General features: G+C 50.6%; 1 protein-coding gene across 2 annotated transcripts in view; it reads right to left on the reverse strand.

Annotated features, from left to right (window-relative positions):
- Nucleotides 1-21,827, reverse strand: part of KMT2B (lysine methyltransferase 2B) — an 83,642-nt gene that overhangs the window by 42,449 nt on the left and 19,366 nt on the right. The window contains exons 3-7 of one of the 2 annotated variants that reach the window (XM_077337067.1): nucleotides 14,063-16,302; nucleotides 8,553-8,666; nucleotides 7,306-7,468; nucleotides 6,389-6,641; nucleotides 1,827-1,882 (exon numbers count right to left, since the gene is read on the reverse strand). In XM_077337067.1, coding sequence (XP_077193182.1) covers nucleotides 1,827-1,882; nucleotides 6,389-6,641; nucleotides 7,306-7,468; nucleotides 8,553-8,666; nucleotides 14,063-16,302 — 2,826 coding nt within the window. The remainder of the gene's footprint in view (nucleotides 1-1,826; nucleotides 1,883-6,388; nucleotides 6,642-7,305; nucleotides 7,469-8,552; nucleotides 8,667-14,062; nucleotides 16,303-21,827) is intronic. The other variant, XM_077337068.1, reaches the window with a different exon arrangement.

Here is a 21,827-nt window from a genome sequence, read left to right on the forward strand (position 1 = left end):
CCCTGACTGAGGGGAGGGACATGTTCCCATAGCAATGCAGGGGAGTCTGTGGGCGTGTGTGTGCTTTTCCTTTTGAGGGAGAAAAGCTTTCCTCTCCTGCCTAATGGCTGGCTGGCAGGGAGGCCACAGAAAAGCCCCTTCTCACTTACAATACTGCTGTGACTGGTCTCGCTGCAGGTGGGAAGACAAGCCATGCTTGTCTCTTCTTCCCTGACTCTCTGAACTTTTAAGGCCTACCGTGCAGGGCTGTTGTGCAGATGAAACTGGGTGGTGTTGCGGGGTTCTTTTGGCTCTTGTTTCATCTACACAACAACCCTGTGCAGTAGGCCTCAAGTGTTTCATCTCTTCAACAACCGTGTGGGAGGCCTTAAATCTTTCTTCTGCACAACAGCCCTGCCCACCTTCCTAAGCAGACATTTCTGCTGGGGGAACTGATCTTGATAGTCTGGAGATGAGCTGTAATTCCAGCTCTCCAGGCCCCACCTGGAGGAGGGCTATTCCTGGGTTGGAAATATTCCTTGAGCTTTGGAGGTAGGGCTCCAAAATGGTACGATGCTGACGAGGCCACCCTCTAAAGGTAGAAGGCTGACTACTCTTGGATTGGAAATATTCCTGGACGTTTGGAGGTGGGACCTTAAAACGGTACAAAAAGTGGCTATTTTCACCTGCAGAGCTGATAAAATAGGTAAACAAGCAACTGGCTGGAGAGACATAGGGGCTGAAGTGACTTTGCTCAAGCCTGGTCTGGTAAATAAAAATGAGTATTTGCCAGGAAGCCCCTATGAAATCAAAGTGGCCCAGAATTTCAAGTGGAGTTAGCTTTACAAGAAAGACAGTGAGACTTTGGGAGGGACTAAGTGATACACTTTTATTAGACAACTTGGCCTCGCAGACAACAACAGGAGCTACTGTTCCAACACTAGGCCTCAGGCTTCAGAAGGGCAGGCATCACCAGCCAAGCAAAAGGCTGTGGCCACATGCATTCCTTTTATAGGGGCATGCATGAGGAGGGAGAGCCTTCCCCTTCAGCCTAACTGCCTGGAGATGAGCTGTACTTCCGGGGAATCGTCATACCCCACCTGGAGGCTGGCATCCCTAAACCTCAATGGGATATAATGCTACAAAGTAACCCTCCAAAGTAGCCATTTCTGCCTGGGGAGCTGATCTTTATAGTCTGGAGAGGAGCAGTAATTCCAGGAGATCTACAGGGCCCACCTGGAAGATTTCCAGGTTGGCTACCCCTGGGCTGGAAATATTCCTTGAGGTCTGAACGTGGGGCCTCAAAAGTGTGTAATGCTTCCGCTGCCACCCAACCAGCCACATAACGCCTCCAGCCTATTTCAGGTCAAGAAAATTTTGCAGAGAGGAGATAAGGTTGCCAGATAGGTGGAGGTTCATGTTCTGGAATTCCACATTTCCTAGGTGTGCATGAACCTGACTTGGGTCAGGACTGTTTGACACAGAGAGGCCTCCTCTTAGGGTTGCCAGCGTCCAAGTGAAGCCCTAAACCCACACCAAACCATGAGCCTGCTGCATTACTGCATGCGACGAGCTTTACTACTAGTACAACATAATCCCCAACATAACATACAATCCATTCAAACAGGCCACGGCGATCATGATGTCTAATTAAAGTTTGGCCAAAGGCAGAATTGCAACCCTGCGGAACGTGTGGGACTGGACACAACAGGGTTACACACAGGTGTCAGGAGCTTCATACTGCCCTTGACTGAAAAAGCCATGCAGTGAGTCAAACTAAACCAAAACAAGAGCGCATCACTGGACAGCCACCCCCCCCCCTCTGTCCACAGGCACCCGGTCATTACCTTTCTTTGACAGCCGCTCCACCCGCCGAGCTTCTATCTTGTCGCATTTCCGATACCTGCCGGTTAGCCAGATACACATCATCAGACCACGGAGGCAGCAGTTGGAAAAGCTGAATCTTCAGCCAGGGGAGTAAGGAAAGGGGAGGAGCCTGATTCACGTCCTCCAGCTGAGGCAATAAAGCATCCCAGAGGAGGGGGAAAGGGCCTGGACTAGCGGAAGAGAAACTGGAGGCCAATCTCTCCTCCCCCAGAGCAACAGAGGAAAACCATTTTGCCCAAAAACCATAGAGAGGCATGAGGTGCACGCAAGACACCCAGTAAACATCCTTGGACCCCTAAATATCTCAGCATTCACTTTGTTTTCAGTTTGACAGGTATGATGAATTATGGAGAACAGGATGACCTTCTTTTCTCACCCCTGCATCCAGAAGCTGCACCCACCTAAATTCCTTCACCTGCACAGCTCCTGAAGGTATGAGAGTCCTGTTCCTCACCTTTTCAGTTCCCTCAAGGCCTCAGGTAACATGGCTCCAAGCTTGATCTTGGTGCTTTTTCTGTCCCTACTGTCTTAGACATGTCAATTTTCTTGGCTCCTTTGTTCTGGAGTGCCCGTGCATTTAATAGCCAGCTACAAAGGAAACCAAGCAGATTCTCCTGCTGGGACAGGACTAGCTGCGGACACGCAAGCTGGGCAGCAGAGCGCTGTGGGCAGCAATTAGGCTGGTGCAAGGAAGAGAAGCCTGCCTTCCCGGCTAAGCCCAGAGTGAAAGATCCACATCAGGTTAGCTGCCTGTTTTGGAAGGCAAAGGGGTGCTTCAGGAGACACAAGAGTGGTGACGCTTAGGCATTTCTCATGGCAGTTTTGGAGGAAGTGGCTGTTTAGAAAATGGTGCTGCTAAGTAACTCAACAGGTGCTGCATGGCAATGAGTAAATAGACAAGTCAATGAACTTATATATTTGTAATATTGTAACGGTTGATCACACTGATCTAGAAGGCCCTAGCTAGCATGATCCTGTCAGAGCATGGAAGCTGCAACACGAAATAAGGACGGCTCAATATCAAATTCTAAGAGACAAACAAAGTAATACAAGGCTATATTGTAAAACCAGCGTTACAAAGTTTATTTCATACAAAAAGACCAACCAAAACGGCTTCTAGATATTTTGCCGTTTTTAAGTTCCTTTCCTCAGCGGTTGTGTCCACTGAGTATTCCTAATATCAATACTTGTCAATATGGAGAATAATTCCTATACTACTACCTTAGATAAAGGTAAAGGTAAAGGTATCCCCTGTGCAAGCACCAGGTCATGTCTGACCATTGGGGTGACGCCCTCTAGCATTTTCATGGCAGATTCAATACAGGGTGGTTTGCCATTTCCTTCCCCAGTCATTACCGTTTTACCCTGAGTACTCATTTTACCGACCTCGGAAGGATGAAAGGCTGAGTCAACCTTGAGCCGGCTGCTGGGATCGAACTCCCAGCCTCATGGGCAGAGCTTCAAACTGCATGTCTGCTGCTTTACCACTCTGCGCCACAAGAGGCCCCTCTGGTTGATTGTAAATGGTTTCAAAAACATGATCTCAGATGGTATTGAAGACTTTTTTCTTTCTTTTGAAATAAAGAATTATATTTTAAAAAATACATCCAGAGATCTGGTGCAGTGGTCGGACCAGGCTCTGATCCCCACTCTGGCATGAAAGCTTCCTTGGGTGTATCTTAGGCCAGCCACACGCTCTCAGCCTAACCTTCCTCATAGGGTTGTTATGAGGAGGAGAACAATGTAAGCCGCTTTAGGTCTACAGTAGGAAGAAATGCTGGGAAAAATATCTAGATCAGGATTTTCTGACATGGTGCCAGCCAAGCTTTTCAGAAAGGGGGGGGGGGGGAACCAGAGTAAGGCTGTTCGATTTTTCCAGTGGATGACTGACAAGCCCTTGGGCTATAGTGTGTGGTTCCATGTCCTCTTCCAGCTTCCCTTCTCCCCACAAAGTATGAGGAGGGAGGTATCGATTCAGCTCTGCCTCCTGTGGCAGCCATTTTGAGTTTGGCTCCGCCTCTTGAGGCAGCCGTTTTGGAGTGGCGGTCAAAATTCCAATCATGCCCACAAGTTGGGGGCCCATGATCTAAATAAATTTAAAAACTTTCAGAAAAGAGCAACAGGTTGGCACAACAAAACTGCTCACACTATCAAGTGCTTACCACAGTTGCATGTGGCCTGGCTCATTTTAAATGCTAGTTGACCTCTTGGCCAATCTTTCTTACCCTGTGGCATCAATGTTGCTGCTATAACTTCAATGTATGGCAGCCCTGATCCAACCCTTAAATCTGCTTTTGAAAGATATTTACACAGGACTAGCCCAGTGTAGCATGATCTCATCAAGCTAAGCAGGGTTGGCCCTGGTCAGTATTTGGATGGGAGACCACCGAGGAAGTCCAGGATCACTACCCAGAGGCAGGCAATGGCAAAACCACCTCTGAATGTCTCTTGCCTTGAAAACCCTACAGCAAGCTTTCTCAACCAGGGTTTGTTGTAAAACCCTGGGGTTTCTTGATGACCCTGGGAGAAATCTCGAATGGGTGGGAGTTAATTTTTATGGTTTTTTTAAACTGTTACATTTATTGGGTGATATGACCATATTGCTGGGGGGTAAATGGGTAATGACTGGGGAAGGGAATGGCAAACCACCCTGTATTGAGTTTGCCAAGAAAATGCTAGAGGGTGTCACCCCAAGGGTCAGACATGATTCGGTGCTTGCACCCATTACCTTTACGACCATATATAGCCTTATCAAAATGCGCCCCTCCCCACACCCAAAATGGTCAATGATGGGCCTGGAGTGGGTACAAAGGGGAGGGGGCCCAGGTGGGCATGCTTCTCAACCATACTCAGCACAATCATGCAATTTCTGAGGTTTTTCAAAGCCTGAAAAATATTTCAGGGGTTTTTCAATGGTAAAAAAGTTGAGAATGGCTGCCCAACAGGATCAACATTTGGGGGTGATTCCGGATGCCCGCACGGCATTCTTCCATCTTCGCCAGGCATGGCTATTAGCACCCTACTGCCTTCGGATTGTCTAGCCACAGTGATCCATGCAACGGTCACCTCCAGATTAGATTTCTATAACTTACTCTACGTGGGCCTATCCTTGTCTTTGACCTGGAAATTACATCTGGTGCAAAATGCAGCTGCCAGGGTCCTCACTGGCACAGCATGGAGGGCCCATATCCAGCCGGTGCTGAGGCAGCTGCATTGGTTGCCAGTTGTGGCCCGGATCAGATTCAAGGTTTTGGTATTTTTCCAGTGGACGGCCATTCAAGGCCATTCGCCCTGCCTACCTGCAGGACCGCTCATCTCCCTATGCCCCCCTGCAGGGTCCTCGGCTCTGCTGGTAGTCCCTGGACCCAGAGAAGCACACCTGGCCTCGAGGCAGGCCAGGGCTTCTTCGGCCCTGGTCCCGACCTGGTGCAATGAGCTCCCAGAAGAGCTGAGGGCCCTGATGGAGCTTTCTCAGTTCCGCAGGGCCTGCAAAACAGAGCTTTTCCGCCAGGTCTTTGGTTGTGGCTGGGGCTAGGAACAATTGGGGCCACTCTTCTGACCAATGTGATACCACCCTACGAATCTCCACCCTATGACTGTAGAATGGGGAAAGAATGGGGCTATGCCACCTCTTGTGTTTTAGGATATGTGATGGTTTTATTGGGGTTTTTATGGGGTTTATTGGTTTTATGTAACCCGCCATGAGTCTACAGAGAGTGACGGGATATAAATTCAAATAATAATGTTAGCTGTGGCTTAACAACAACAACAAAGTTCAGCCAGACATTGGACAGGGCTTCAAATGAACTCTCCACCGAAAAGCAATCTTGCGTCGACAGACACCGAGACAAAGATAGCCAATTATTCTTCAAATAGCGTTCCTCCATTTTGCGTCTCTTCCTCACACTTAACTACAAACGTGAGCCAAAAAGAAAGGTGGGGTACTAATACTTTAATAACCACATAAATAAATAAGTTTCGCCCAATGAAGTGGAATGATAGATCCTTCCCACTTGCTGGCACTTGAATGCCAACGCAGTGTACCCCTATCAGACTAGGTCCTGGAAAAAGAGGGTTCGAACCCCACTCAGCCGTGATGCCCTCCAGGTGACCTCAGGCCAGACACTGCCTCTTGCTCTAGCCTAGTTTTCATAGGTGTTGTGAGAATAAAAGAGGGCAAGGAGATTCACTTGAAACTCCCTGGAGAGATAAAAACGTGGAGAAACAGGCAGGAGACAGGTAAATATTTGCAAGCGTACCTTCCCAGCCTTAAGAGCTGGAGGCTTGCCTTTCTGAAAAGTGAATGCTGAAATATTGACGGAGCCAGATTCTGCACCCAAAAACAAATGCAGGAGGCTTAAGACCATGTGTCACCGGACTCGCCATAGTCATGGCCAAAACCAGCCAGGGGAGAAGGGCCCTGTGTAGTCCGATCTTTCAGCTCTCCAAGGACACAGAAGAGTTAAGCTGTTGGGCAAAGCGTCTGGGTCAGAGGCAGACACCCCCCTTTGGGCACACTCACACGCAGCATTGCTTCTTGGTGTTGGGCCCACCAAACTTTGGCTTATCCAGACAGTTGATGCACTCCCCACAGTCCTGCAGCTTCTGGCAGCCTTTGCAGTTCCCGCAGCGGGTCATTCGGTTCTTCTTGCCGTGATGGTGGTGGTGGTGGTGGGAGCTGTGGCGACGCGCAGGGTGCAGCGCCGTCTTGACGGCCACATCTGCCTTCGCCTGCTTTTGGTGGCCGCTCTCGCTCTCGGAGGCTGAAGAGGTCTCTGGGGAACAGCAAGGTCAGAAAGGTCAGCAGGCTGGACCCACGAACGTCCTTCACGTGGACAGGTGGCCGCCTGCAGTAGGCGCTGCCTAGTGGGCTGCTAGCCACAGTGTCCCCGATTCAAATCTCGCCTCTGCTAAGCGCGCAAAAGGCGGACTCAGACAAGTTTCTCAAAGCCCCCATTGCAACCCTGGTGTGGTGGGGTGATTAGAGCATTAGGATCCTGGGAGACTTGGTGCTGAAACCGTCTTTGCTTGGGAAGCTTGCTTGCATCAGTGACTTACTCTCAGCCTAACCTGCCTCAGGGGGTTGGTCCCTGTCCCTCACACAGAAAGCATGTCCCCCTGAACGACAGAAGCAAGTCCCGGTCCTTAGGGAGGAAAACAGGGACTTGTTTTCATAAGGGCTTTTCTTGCTGGCTCTCTCTCTCTCTCTGTTCCTTGTATATGTCATTTCTCCAGTCCCTTTTGTAACTCCTGCCCGTTCCCTGAAATGATCCCAGCTTAACCTCTTTGCTTCGGGAAGAGATGTCTGGCGTTAACGTGCCCATCTAAACTCGTGAGGCTTAAAACATTAAGCTACAAAGTTCCCAAGCTACAGCGTTAAGGAGAAACCAAAGGACACTGTGGAAGCCAACCTTTCGGTCTACCCCACAAAGCACTGACCCTCAATGGTGGGCGAAGCGGCAATCTCCTCCCTCTCCCGCAGCGGCAGGGCACTGAGGCGTGGCACGTCCTCGGGCACCATGGCGCGAGACTGTCCCAGTGCCACCGAGGCGTGCCGGCACACGTGCTTGATTCGAGGGCCCTGCACCGGAGAGTCCTGGCCCTGCAAGGGAAGAAGCAACCAGATTTGCGGTTAGCGTGAGCAGCGGACAATGGATGGCTGAAATACTTTATTACACACCTATAATCTCTGTAAAATGTGCCTGGGACAGGACAGTGATAAGTTTCTACTCCTCACCACGGAAAGTAAAAAAAAGTAAAAGAGCTGTCAAAAACTAACCCAGAAACGCAGCACATAAAACCATCAGCTAAGACATCAAAATCATAGAATCATAGAGTTGGAAGGGGCCACACAGGCCATCTAGTGCAACCCCCTGCTCAACGCAGGATCAGCCCAAAGCATCCTAAAGCATCCAAGAAAAGTGTGTATCCAACCTTTGCTTGAAGACTGCCAGTGAGGGGGAGCTCACCACCTCCTTAGGCAGCCTATTCCACTGCTGAACTATTCTGACTGTGAACATTTTTTTCCTGATATCTAGCCTATATCGTTGTACTTGTAGTTTAAACCCATTAAAATCAAAACGTGACACTCCATGACGGAGCAAATCAAAGCACTACAGCAGGGGTAGTCAACCTGTGGTCCTCCAGATGTTCATGGACTACAATTCCCATGAGCCCCTGCCAGCGTTTGCTGGCAGGGGCTCATGGGAATTGTAGTCCATGAACATCTGAAGGACCACAGGTTGACTCCTCCTCCTCTACGGCATTTATTTATCTATTTATTATTTAAATTTATTGCCCGCCTCTGCCCGAAGCGGGTTACAACGTCTGGACAAAACCCTAATAAAACCCCTTAAAACAGACATAAAATACTAATAAAGTTCAAAGCCCCATGATGATACGATGCTGCGGCAAAAAAACTCATCCCAGTTCTAACAATCCCAATCATGCGTTCAAGCACGTTCCTGGAAAAAATTTTCACCTGGTGCCTACAGCTTGGCCAGTTGTGCCAAGAGAATCTCTGCAGCCTTCACAACCCACAAGCCAGGGCAGCTGCACAAATGACATACTGGGGGACACGGAATGAAGTGTCTCACAGTGTAGTGATTTGACTGAGCAAGTCACATCAGGTATGTCCTCTCCCACCAGCACCTTGCCAGCATACCCAGACCGATCGCCTCCGTTACCTGCTTTCTTGCCTCTTTCCCGTCTTCTCCGGACACGTTCAGTTCCGAACTCAGCTCCTGTTTGCTCTGGTCCTTTGGGGGTTCGAGCACATCCATCTTGATGGTTTGACACCCCTAAGTGGAACACACAGAGGGTTTTTTTGTTTTTTTTTTGCATGTGTGTGAGACTTTGAAAGCCCTCCTTGCCAAAACTGAATACTCCAGTCAGCACATGGTATTGGGGTTCAGGGAAATGTGCCCTCTCCCATTCATTAAAAAGGTAAAGGTATCCCCTGTGCAAGCATTGAGTCATGTCTGACCCTTGGGGTGACGCCCTCTAGTGGCAGACTCAATACGGGGTGGTTTGCAAATGCCTTCCCCAGTCATTACCGTTTACCCCCCAGCAGCAAGCTGGGTCCTCATTTTACCGACCTCGGAAGGATGGAAGGCTGAGTCGACCTTGAGCCAGCTGCTGGGATTGAACTCCCAGCCTCATGGGCAAAGCTTCAGACAGCATGTCGGCCGCCTTACCACCCTGCGCCACAAGAGGCTCTTACATTAGGTGTCCCTTATTCAAGAGATTTGTCTGAGAAACTCTTACCACAGTTGTTGCAGGCCTCGTGTGGGAGCACACAACAGAAGTACAAGCCACAACAACATTCCAAATAGGGTTGTGCGCTCCAGCGCGCTTCGACGATCACTGAAGCCCGAAGCGGCCAGCACCACAGTGGCTGGCACACCAGTGGCACCCCTCCAATTCTTTCTGTGCTGCAGCGTTGGCCACTTTGGGCTTCAGTAATCGTTGAAATGGCTGAAGCGCACCAGAGCACACAACCCTAATTCCAAGGTGGAAAACCACCAGCAGAAGAGAAATTTGAAATTATGGAGATGGAAAAGGGGATGTCGGAGCTTTGCAGCCTAGATAAGGACACCCTTCTTAAAAAGACATACAGCCAATTCCAAAGCAACAGTACACAAGAACCAATCAAAAGATATATGGATCTGCTGTGAAAGTAATCAATTTAAAGGAGCTTCTCGGGGGAAAAAATTGTATTGATATTGGAGTCCAGGACGTACAACTGCATCAAGATTCACCGATGCACACTCCGAGGGAAAGAATGCAACTGCACTTTCTATGCCAAAGGCCAACTGGACAGAACACAAGTCAATGGGAACAACAAGATGCAGCAAGCCTCGATATGAGACCCCCTTAAGAAGACGGGGGAAGGGAAAGGAGAAGCAGTGGTCGAAATTCGTTCTCTTCTTTTTCTTTTCTTCTGTAGCCACACAGGCAATATAATCAGTTAAGAAGTTAATGTGGGGTCTAAGATCTTCTAAGTAAGCTGAATCTGTATTATTAAATTTATCTTCGCAGTGCCTTCCAGCCCAAAATTAAAGCTTAACTAAAAGGAGACACCTAATGGAGTGGGTTTAAGAATAATAGATGAAGACTATATTTTACTTCTCATTGTAAGTCTATACTATTATGTAAGTGTGGGGTCTTAGATTTCCTGTGCAAGCTGAATCTGTATTATTAAACCCTAATTCCAAGGTTCAGATCAACATGAGTCCACGAGCACCTTAAAGCAGCGGTAGTCAACCTGTGGTCCTCCAGATGTTCATGGACTACAATTCCCATGAGCCCCTGCCAGCATTTGCTGGCAGGGGTTCATGGGAATTGTAGTCCATGAACATCTGGAGGACCACAGGTTGACTACCCCTGCCTTAAAGATCTCCAATATTTCCCAGAGTACAAGCTTTTATGAATCAGAAACCACATCAACATGAGCTTTGCCTTACAAAAGCTTACACTGCGGAACACTTTCTTGGTCTTTAAAAGGTTCCTCTGGATTCAAAGTTTGTTCTCTTACGACTACAGAGTAGCACAGCTACCCATCTGAAGCTATCTCCCAGGAACTGGACATGACCTTCCAAGAAGCGCTGTTGCCACTGCAGGGAAGTGTGCAATCTACACGATTGTAGCTCACCCAAATGCACAGGAACATTTGACTATATAGACAAGTTTATGTGGGACACTAGCCAAAAATGATTTTTGCTAGAGCTTCTAGCCAAGGAGTGGTCTTTCCACACTGATGTTATCTACTGAACTCTCCTTGGTCTCTTGCTTCTACATACTTATGACATGAGTTCCAGGAACCTCAGATTCCCTGCCAATCTGATGCTGTTGTTTATAACATCGTCATAGCTGACTTATGGCCAACTCATATCGTTTTCAAGACAAGAGGTGCCCAGAGTTGGTTTATCATAGGATCATAGAGTTGGAAGGGGCCATACAGGCCATCGAGTCCAACCCCCTGCTCAATGCATCCAGGATAACTATCTGTCCAGCCAGAGGGAAGCTCACCACCTCCTTAGGAAGTCGATTCCATTGCTGAACTACTCTATGAACATTTTTTTTCCGTGATATCTAGCCAATATCATTCTCCATGTAGTTTCAACTCATAACTGTGGGTCCTATCCTCTGCTACCAACAGGAATCTTTCCCTGCCCTCCACTAAGTGACAACCTTTCAAATACTTAAAGACAGTAATCATGTCCCTTCTCAACCTCCTCTTCTCCAAGCTGAACATGCCCAAGTGTCTCAGCTTTTCCTCATACGGTTTGGTCTCCAAGCCAAGGATCATTCTCACCACTCTCCTCTGAACCCTATCAATTTTGTCCATGTCCTTTTTGAAGTGAGGCCTCCAGAACTGCACATTGTACTCCAGGTGTGGTCTGGCCAATGCAGTATACAGTGGGACTATGATACCTTGTGATTTTGATGTGATACCTCTCTTTGCCACAGCCTGCCACCTTGGACTCCCATAGTGACCTTGGACTTCCTTGGTGGTCTTCCACCCATATACTAGCCAGAGCCAACCCTATTTGGCTTCTGAGATCTAACAAGATCAGGTTAGCCCAGGTTAGATCAGAGTCTACAGCAATACATACAGAAATAAAAGTGAGGGGGAGCAGGGGCAGACCTAGAGCTACAAATAAGAAATGTAGCTGTCAGAGTCAGATTTGGATTGTTGAGTCTCGGGTTCAAATCTTCATGCTGCCATGAGGCCTGCTGGGTGGCTTTAGACTTGTCTCTCAGTGGAACCTCCCTTACAGGGCTGATAGGGAGAGAAAACGAGGAACAAAGAAACACATATACTGCCAGTGGAAGAAGGGCAAAATAAAAACCGACTAGAGAGATGGCTTCTTGCGGCGCAGGGTGGTAAGGCAGCTGACATGCTATCTGAAGCTCTGACCATGAGGCTGGGAGTTCGATCCCAGCAGCCGGCTCAAGGTCGACTCAGCCTTCCATCCTTCCGAGGTCAGTAAAATGAATACCCAGCTTGCTTGCTGGGGGGTAAAACGGTAATGACTGGGGAACGGAATGGCAAACCACCCTGTATTGAGTCTGCTGAGAAAACGCTAGAGGGCGTCACCCCAAGGGTCAGACATGTGCGCTTGCACAGGGGATACCTTCACCTTTAGAGAGATGGCAGGTCAAAAAATAATTTTAAAACGTAAGCAAATCTGCTTTTTAATGATACGGAGATCCATTTCTGGGGGCAGAAGGGAGATTTAGGCTTACCAATATATTCCCTTCTACCTATTCCCTCTCTATTTAGAGATGGCTGGGATTTTGTTGTGTTTTTAGTATACGCTTCCAGGCACTCCAGGAACAGCTTTTATATGAAAGCAAGAATCAATCTACAGATGGGCAATTTATAACTGAGCACTGCCAAAAGACAGTTTCCAGCCATTTACTTACTTCACTTTTACCCTGTATTTTTCTTCAGTGGGAATCCAAAACAGCTTAACATTTTCCTCCTCTCCTCTATTTTACCCTCCCAACAACCCTGTGAATTAAAAACTGGCTCAAGCTTCCAGGGTGGAGAGGGGATTTAAACCTGGTTTTTCCAGCTCCTAATCTGGCACTCCAAGCACTACATCCCACCAAATGTGTATAGGAAACGTTGGACAATTTCTCAAGTAACGTTCCTACGGGGAGGAGAAGCAGGCAAGCAGATTCTGAAGTGGTCAGGAAATTTATTCTCAATGCCCTACAGGGCTCTCAGCCTTGACTAGCGGGAGCAAAATACTGCAAAGAGACCCAACTGAGCCGAACGTACTTAATCCATGTCATTCCGGGTGGCTGATTGTTTATACTTGTCTCTGGTCCTTCTCACTGCATAGCTGTGCAAGTTGCAAAGACCTACTAGTCTCTGAGATGGTAAACAGGACTGGACAACGTCAAATCCAGGGGTAGTCAAACTGTGGCCCTCCAGATGTCCATGGACTACAATTCCCATGAGCCCCTGACAGCAAATGCTGGCAGGGGCTCATGGGAATTGTAGTCCATGGACATCTGGAGGGCCACAGTTTGACTACCCCTGGTCAAATCCTAGGTGGGAGCTGCCCACCAAGCCCCCCCCCCTCCACATAGGTTACTGCCTGCAAGAAGTAACCTAACGTATCAGAGAGAAAGGCTATGCTGGGTGTGTATTTACAGGGGTTTTTCTCCCCCTCTTATATGGAGAATCATTTAGCAACACAAGTCCCCCTACCTGCAGTCTGACCCAGCCCAGACATTGAAGGGATGGCATGAGGTTTACACACCCTGGTTCGACTTAGATCAGTAAAGTTAAGGGAGTGGTTCTCAACCCCCATTGGGAGTTGGGCGACCCTCTGATAGGGATCACGGCAGGGCAAGCAGCTTGACCGGGGGGGGGGTGGCACCGTTACATTTGCTGCTCCTCCTGCAGGTGCCTGCGCTTGGTCAACACAGCTCTAGCAGCGTCCCCAGAAAGGCAGCTTGTCTGGGGGGGGGGGGTGCCATCCATACAACAGCCTTGCGGGGTAGATATAGAACATTCATCTGTCTGGAGCAGTGGAAGAGAGCGAGAGCGGCATGGTGGGACAAGGGGCAGAACTGAACAGAGAAACCCTGGGAAAAAACCAATTTATATACAATCATGAACAATGGATCTTCATGTCATTGGTCAGTTTTGGTTTAATTTCTGTGAAAGAACCCTTGCATAATTTTCTGGTTGGGTGTCACTGCAACATGAGGAACTGTATTCAAGGGTCGTGGCATTAGGAAGGTTGAGAACCACTGAGTTAAGGCAACAGCTTGCGTTTTTGGCATAAAATAAACAAATAAATAACGTTGGTTTTGCTCTTTAGCAGCACGTGCAATACAAATGCTGCCGTGGGGCTACGGGATCTGCAGCGAAAGGAACAGAGTGGTTCCTTGGAACACTGAGGAGCCCGACGTTTCTCCAATTTCAGTCAAAGTCCAAATCTTGAAGCCCCTCTGGCTTTTAACAGGGCGTACGGGCCGTTCGGTTGTGCCAATAACAACTCCTGCCGATAAACAGGGCTCCACGGAGCAGGGGAGGGTCAGGGGTATTAAAAAAAAAAACAACGCCGATAAAGAGCAACCGAGATCCCGAAGACCCTCTGCATCTTCTTCTGGGCTTCAGCATCATCCCGAAACTCGACCCCACCCCCTGTCCCACCCAAGCAGCTCTTACCGGACCCAGTTTGAAATTCTTCTGCTGATCGATCTTGAAAAGCTGCACCTTGGCACGAGTGAGCAAGCTGTACATTTTATCTATGTTCGACAGGTGGGCTATAATGGGCTTCGGCACCTCTGAAGGGGGCGGCACCTCTTCCGAACAGGGGCTGGCCGGCTCTACCTCACTGTCCGAGCTATCCGCTTCCTCCTCCTCCTCCTCCTCCTCCTCCTCCTTGTGGACTGCTGGAGGCATGACCCTGCGGATGGCCACCTTGCGCACCACACCAGGAGAGTTCACGTCCTCCATGGTGATCAGCTCTTTGCCCTGGGCCCCGAGCGGCCCCGGGACCTCCGTGAAGAGCGGCAAGGTGAGATGGTTCGTCCTTCCCATCAGCCTCTTGCTGCTGCTGCGGGTCACCACTGGCTCACTGGGGAGCGCGGGGGCTTCTTGCTGCGAAGCTGGGGTGTCTCTCCTGAGCTCGGGGGAAGCGTGCGTTGGCTCGGGCTCCTCGGAAGACACCGTCAGCGACTCGTAGATTTTAAGGTGCGCTTCGCTCGGCGTGAACTGAGGGGCCCGCAGCAGAGGGGCCCGCTTGGCTGGGGGCGAAGGGGTCGGGGCCGGGGTGCTGGGCAAAGAAGGGGAATCTTCGCTGGGAAGATGGAAGAGGGCCTTACCCAGATCTTTGGGGGACGAGGTGGGGCTCAGTGAAGTCCAGCGGAAAGTGGGCTCCCGGAGGATAGAACGCCGTTTCTCGGGCAGGCCGGGAGTGGAGGGACCTATGTGGGGAATGCTAGGGGAAGGTGGCGGGGAGAGAGCTCTCGAAGTCTCTTTACTGGGAGAGTTAGTGGTCGGGGGGGTCAGCTGCAGTGAGGTCACTGGCAACGACGGCAGGGGGGCCTCTTGTCTGTCAAGGCAAGGCCCTTCTGGGTCGACCGGGCTATCCGTTGGCTTGGTCGTCTTCTGCGGGATCTCGTCTATAAAGCGGCGGGGGGTGCGAATGAGACGTGATGAACGGGCACTCACCACGGGCATGATGAACTGGCGGATATTCTTCAGGAATGTGGCCTTTAGAGCCGGGGCTTCCTCCGGGCCAGGGCCACCAGCCTGTTGAACGCCTGCCAAGGACTCCTCTCGGGCCTTGGCCGGCAGCTGCTGAGTGGCCATCCGCTGGGCCCGCTGGGACGCGGTGAGGGGCGGGCGGCCACGGCCCCGCTTGGAACACTGCGCCCGTGTGGAAAGGGCGATGCTGGAAGACCCCTCCTCGGGAAGGGCCCCTGTCCCGTCACTCTGTGAGCTGGCCTGCTGTGGCCCTTGCTTCCCGGAAAGTGCCTTTGGTGAAGCGGGAACGCCGTCTCCTGCAACTGGAGCCTCCAGTTCTGGCTGAGAGACGTCTGGCTCCAGAGGCGGAGCCTCCGGTGGCTGCGCTGGCTCCTGAGTGGCCACTTCTGGTTGCGCCTCTGGCTTTGAGACAGGAGGTTCTGGCTGCAGCTCTGAACTCCCATCAAGACCTTCCGGCTGCGGCTCCAGAGGTGAAGCTGCCTCTTTTGGTTCCTGTTCAGGGGAGGAACCCTCCGACTCCGATAAAGGGGCTTCCGACTCAGAGACGGACAGGGAGGGAAGCGGGGAGCTTCTCTTCTTCGGCACGACGCTCCATTTCCTCTTGCGGCCCCTTCGGTGGCCAGAGCCCTTTAGCCGGACATGGGTGACCACCAATTTGCCGGACTTGTGCGACCTGGCCTTGGAAAAGAACTTCAGGATGAGCGGGGGCTTCTTAGGCTCTGGGGGTGGTGGGGACGGGCTGACAGCTTGGCAGGGAGAGGGCGAAGGGCTGTTGTGCTCAGGCTCGGGGAGGGAATGCAGAGCTTCGATGCTTTGGCAAGGAGGTCCAGGCGTGGTCCTGGGTCTCTTAGTGAAGGAACCTCGTGGCCGGCCACGTGGCCTGGAGGATGCAATGGAGTTGGGGCTCTTCCCAGTCTGTGGAAGGAGGGCAGGAGAGAGCGGGGTGGCTTTTATGGAATCCCCGGCCTCCAGGCCGAGTTTAGTCTGCTCGTGAAGCACCCTGCCTATTTTGGGTCCCGAACCCGGCGGCCTGCCCAATCGGGCCGGGGGTCCCTTGGTCCTCTGAAGCAGTTCAGCCAAGGCCTTCACCATGCGCTCCCTCTGAGACTCCGCGGCCTTCTGCTTGGCCAACCACTTCGAATGACCGTCCTCCAAGAGCGCCCTCTTCTTCCGCCCACGGGCAGGCAGGGCTGCACCTGTAGAAAGGAGGAAGGAAAGCTTAGCTGCAGGAATTCTCACCCTTGCGGCAGAAAGAGCTGCCGGCTAAGCGACTCTCCGGCTGAAAAGGGCAGCTCAGGAAGGCACCAGTATATCTGACAGGCGGAAAAAAAATACTAACGACCCAAGGCTGTTACTAAGATGTCGCTCGACACAGATCCCTTTGTTCTTATAGCTGTAGCAGCCAGGCACTGAGCTCTGTGCCACCCTGAAAAAGGGAACTGGGCGAGGAAATGCGGTGAATCTTTTCAACTATTTCAGAAGGAAAAGCAAAGTTCAATAGCATCTGTGCATGGTAGGGATGCCAGCCTCCAGGTAGGACCCGAGGATCCCCCCACAATGACAGCCCAACCCCAGACTACAAACATCAGTTCCCCTGGAGAAAATGGATGATCTGGAGAGCGAGCTCTATGGCTCTGGGCCCCAATGAGATCCTTGTTCTCCCAGGCTCCACTCCTGGAATGCCAAGAGCTTCCCCACCTAGAAATGGTAATCCTACCCCCATCGGTCACCAGCAGCCGGGGACGGGGGGAGCTGGCAACACTAACACAAGGCCCGGATTCAGACTCCTGCTACAGAAGGAACGAAGAAAGGAAGGCAGGCAGGCAGAGAGGTAGGTGAAAGGGGAGGGGATGGGGGCGGTGAAGGTTGGGGGGGGGGAATCGCGCAGGGGGAGCTAATGGGGAGGAAAGAGGGGGGTGCGTGTGTGGGTGTGTGGGGTGGGGGAGAGGAAGTCAGGAAGAAAGGAAGGCAGGCAGAGAGGTAGGTGAAAGTGGAGGGGACGGGGTGTGTGAAGGTTGGGGGGGAATCGCGGGGGGGGGGCAAATCGGGAGTGGCAGGTGGTGCAGGAAGAGGGGGTAGAGAAGAGTGCGTGCGTGGATGTGTGGGGTGGGGGAAGGGGTGGCAGAGCGCATTGGGTGGGTGGGTGGCTGTGTGCGTGTGTGCGTGTCTGTGGTTGCTGGGAAGCGGCGGTGGGGCGATGGGGGGGCGGCCAGGGGGATTTGGCTGGTGAGGCTGTGTGTGTGTCTGGATGCAGGGAAGTGGTGGCGGTGAATGGCCATTGGGAAGGGACCCCGGGCAGGAAAGGAGCCGGGACGCTGCATCTGCGACACAGCGTCCCTGCTCCTTTCGTGAGGGCGAGGGGAAGCCACCGGGAGTACTCACCGTCGGGGAAGGCTGCTTCTCCTTGTGTGCAGTGAGTCCCCGGCTGAGCAAGGCGAGGCTGGGCCAAGCAGCCAATGGGGAGCCGCTGCTTGGCCCTGGAGTGGCACTTGGAGGGCTTCGCGGCTCCTGATTGGGCCCTCTGAGTTTTTATCCCGGACAGAGCCTGCCCTTTCTCCTCCCCTTTAGCCCTTACTGTTTCATTACTACTGCTCCACAGGAGCGGTTACAAATATTGCACTGTGGGGGGAGACTCTAATCTGCCTTTTGGGTAGCTACAGGAATGCTTTGATTTAGGGGAAACCATACTGGGATATATTAACCTGAATTATTTATTTTATTATAATTATATACCACCCTCCCCTTGCAACTCAGGGCTGTTTACAGAGAAAATGAACAGGTAAAATAAGAATTCAATAACAGAGACAGTAGTAGTGGTAATAGTAGCAGTAACAATACTAATAGTAACAACCAACGGGAACAATAACAGCAGTAATAATTGAAATGTTAACATATCAACTGTAACCCCATAGATTGGTCAATGTAGGATTGCCCCTTGATGTATTTAATGGGCATATCTGTATGGGAGGCGTAGTTCTGGGGCCCAGATCTACTGGGGCCCAGTAGATGTTGCTGGTTTGATTGACCTCATCCAACTGCCTGGCGGAAGAACTCTTCATTTTGCAGGCCCTGTGCTAGCTCCAGTAGGGCCTGGATCTCTTCTGGGAACTCATACCAGGTGGGGACCAGGACAGAGAATGATCTGGCCCTGGTGGATGCTAAATAGGCTTCCGTGGAGCCAGGAATCACTAGCCGGTTGATAGTGGCTGAGCGTAGTGCTCTGAGGGGCATAGGCAGGGAGGTGGTCCCTCAGGTACACGGGGCCCAGACCGCATATGGACTTGAAGGTGACTACCAAGGTGACTACCAAGTCTTATCCGGGATTCAACTGGTAGGCACAGCAGTTGTTGGGAGTATGGGCTGGCTTCTGGGTCCCCCACAGTGTTCCAGTGCATTTTCTTGTCCACTTCAGTCAGCGTGAGTAATCTGAAGTCACTCAATGCTCCCTCCAGAGGCAGCCAAGGAGCCTCCAGTTCGCTTTCTGCATCCAAGTTTGGAGGTAGGTACGGTGCAGTGTCAAGACTTTGCCCGCGAAGCAGCTCACAAATGTCTCACAGCTGATTTCTGATTGACTATTATTTTGGTGCCCTTGCTCCAGAGCAGTAAGCAACCAAGCTATCCTAAACAATTATGCTGGGTGTGAGTGTGTGGCCGCTATGGAACTCACGCAATAGTTGTGTTTTACTGACTTCACCACCACCTCATAGGCTTTCATATGCATTCTAGAAGATGTTCTCGATGCTTCGTCGTGAGTCTTCCTCTAAACTTGATCTAGCCATCTCAGTTTCCGATTCTTCTTGCAGAGCTCCTCTCTATACCGGGGAGCCCGGTTGGGACAGAGGGTGGAGAGCACGTCAGGGAACCATCACATCAATGGTGGTCAACATTCTGTCATGCCAGTCGCTGACCAGTCCATTTAAAAGAGGGCCGGGAGGCATCGGGTCCTGCAGAGCATTCATTAGGATCCAGAGGTCTCCACAGGCGAGCTAGAATCTGTTCAATGTCCAACTGAGGGGGAGGCAGCAATGACAGCTGAACCTTCAGAACCTCCAGCTCCATGCTAAAAATTAGGTCCACGGTGTGGCCTGCCTGATGGGTAGGGCCGGTGACAAATTGCGAGACACCAAATCCAGCCCATTTCCAGAGGGTGGCAGCTCGGCATGAACATTAAAGTCCCATAGGAATAATAGTCTTGTGAACTGTAACAACCAGACTGCCGCCACCTCCAGCAGGGCTGGCAGGGCATCTGGTGGTGCATTACATGAGAAGTATAATACCTAGATGGCCATACTTTTGGTTGTGTCCCACCCGAGGCCAAAACATTCAATTCCTGGAATTGATGGGGGGGGGGAGTGCTCTGAAGGAGAAATCCTCATGGATTTCTTACAGAGATCCTGGTAAGAGCTAATTCTTTAAGGGTGACGGTTTCACCTTCCCTGACCCAGGTTTCCGTCATGCACGCCAGGTCCACTACGTGCTCTGCAAAGTGAGCTTGCAGAGTAGACACTTTGTTGTTGATTGACCTGGCATTGCCCAGCATCAGTGTTGGAGGCGGCTTTTTAACCTCAGCCTCTACCCTAGTAACCCGAGGGATGGGACGGAGGGTAGAAGGGGGTTGAGCATCACTGTATCTCAAGTCCCTTCTCTTGTCCCACCTTCTCCCACCACCATCTCTGCCTCTTCCTCTTATCATCAGTATCCTTGACCCCCTTGGTCCTCCTGTTGTTGATTCTCCCTCATTTTTGCCCAGTCTTTGGGGGACACCCAAGTTTGGTGTTATTAATTCTGTTTTGTGTGGGCTTGACTCTCCCATCGATGTGTTTCAGTTTGTTACGCTGTGTGTCTTCTAGGATATGTATCTGTACCCCCGCTTTTTGCTTAAGGGTTGGGTAGTTGTTTAGGTTTGACTAAATTAGTGACGGTTTGTTTCTTTCTGGAGGGATAGCCCCAATCGTCATTGATGACATCTCAGACCCAGTCCAGCTTCTAATTGTATGTTGGGGTGCGCCTTTTATTGTGTGCTTTTGTGTAAGGGAGGTGGGGGGTAGGTAAAATGCGTGGGTGGGTTAGACTTCATTTTTGGACTTGAGTTGAGTTAGGGTGTTCTAGGTTGGTTGACTTGAATTGATCAGCTTTGTTATTGATTATCTAGAATTAAGCAGCTGTCAGGATTAATGGGGGGGGAGTGTGGTTAATTTCATTTGGTATGCTTTTGGGGTTTGATGGAATGGGTTTGTGTGATTTTTAATGTGAATTTGGGAGGATAGGGAGTTGTTTCAGGTTGAGGGGAGTGCTTATTGTCAAAATCTTAAATTAATTAGGGGGAGGATTGAATTAGTTGTTCTGGGTTACTTGCTTTGGGCTAATTGACTGGGTATTTTGAAATTGTATCAGAATCTGGATTTGATTGGTGGTGAGTGGGTTAACTTGTAGAGTGCTATTTCAATTCAGGGTTTATTGCCAATCAGTCTAGATTTAATTTAGAGGATGCAATTCAGTTTATTGCCAGTCATTTCTTGCATTAGTGGAGTTAACTGGGGGAAGTGTATTCTGTAAATTTTGTTTCTTGCCTACGGATCACGGACTAATTGGGTTTCATTTGGGCACTTTGGTTTGAAATCAGTCCGTTTCGGATTGATTTGTGATTAATTTTGGGAAGGGGGGGTGTTTGTGTGGTGTGCCAGTTTTTGCCCACATGCACCAATTTTTCCCACTTGATCATCCCGCCTGTTCTCGTTGGCTTTAGTGGGGAAGGCCTAGCCTACTTTCCCTTCTCCCCTACCCCCAGTTTTCACTGTTCCCTCCTTTTGGGCCCTTCCCATTCCCTGTCCCTTTTGCCACACCTCCCCTTTGCCTCGTCCACTTTTCGTTCACAGGAGTCCCGTGATCTTTACTACTCAGTCAGAGTTTGGTGGGTGCTTGAGTTGGTGTCTGACTGGAGGGTTGTTCTGGTGTCTGTGGTCTGGTGTGGGATCTAGTGGTTCTGATGACAGCTGTTCGGCAGACACCCCAGCTGGGCACTACAACTTGCATGTGCCTGCTGATCCATTCCGCTGGTGGGCTATGGGGTGCCTGGGATGGCTTGTTTGTCTCCCGGCTCAGCTCTGTCTTCATGGGTGGTAGAGCTCCATAGGTAGACGTGCCGGATTGGGTCAGGTGTGGTTTGTTTCCACTGCGACCCAATCTGCTCTGCGTGGAGGCTGGGCTGCAGACTCCAGGGAAGCGACTTTGTCGTATGCAGTAGGGGTTGGGCAGTTGATTCCATTGGGGCATCATGGCCAAGACAGTTGCAGGAAGCGCCGGGACCTGGGTCAGGACAGTTGCAGAGGTCTGGGCGGTGAACAAGTCCTTCCTACCTTCTCTATCTACCGTCTCTGTCTTTTCTGGTTGTTCTGTTTTTTTCTTTTCTCTGTTTGTTCTCCGTGCTTATGGGTCACAGTATTCCCCAATGGTCGGTGTTCTATTTTTTTTTCTTTTTCTTCCTGGGATTAATTTGATTTTAGATTGGTTTTCCTCTTTATTTCTTTGCTGATTTGGCCAAATTCAGTGGGGGGTTTCAGCAGTTTTTGGCAGTTTGAGATATTTTTGCTTGGGAGCAGTCAGCTTATTCAACTGCTCCGGCCACCATACTGAATAATCATTCAATAATCACTATAAATCCCCCCACCTTGAAGAATGCAAGGGAGAGCCATCGCCTTGGAAAACTGCTATTTGGGATGGC

Source organism: Paroedura picta, chromosome 5 (assembly GCF_049243985.1).
Source record: "Paroedura picta isolate Pp20150507F chromosome 5, Ppicta_v3.0, whole genome shotgun sequence".
Taxonomy (NCBI): Eukaryota; Metazoa; Chordata; class Lepidosauria; order Squamata; family Gekkonidae; genus Paroedura; species Paroedura picta.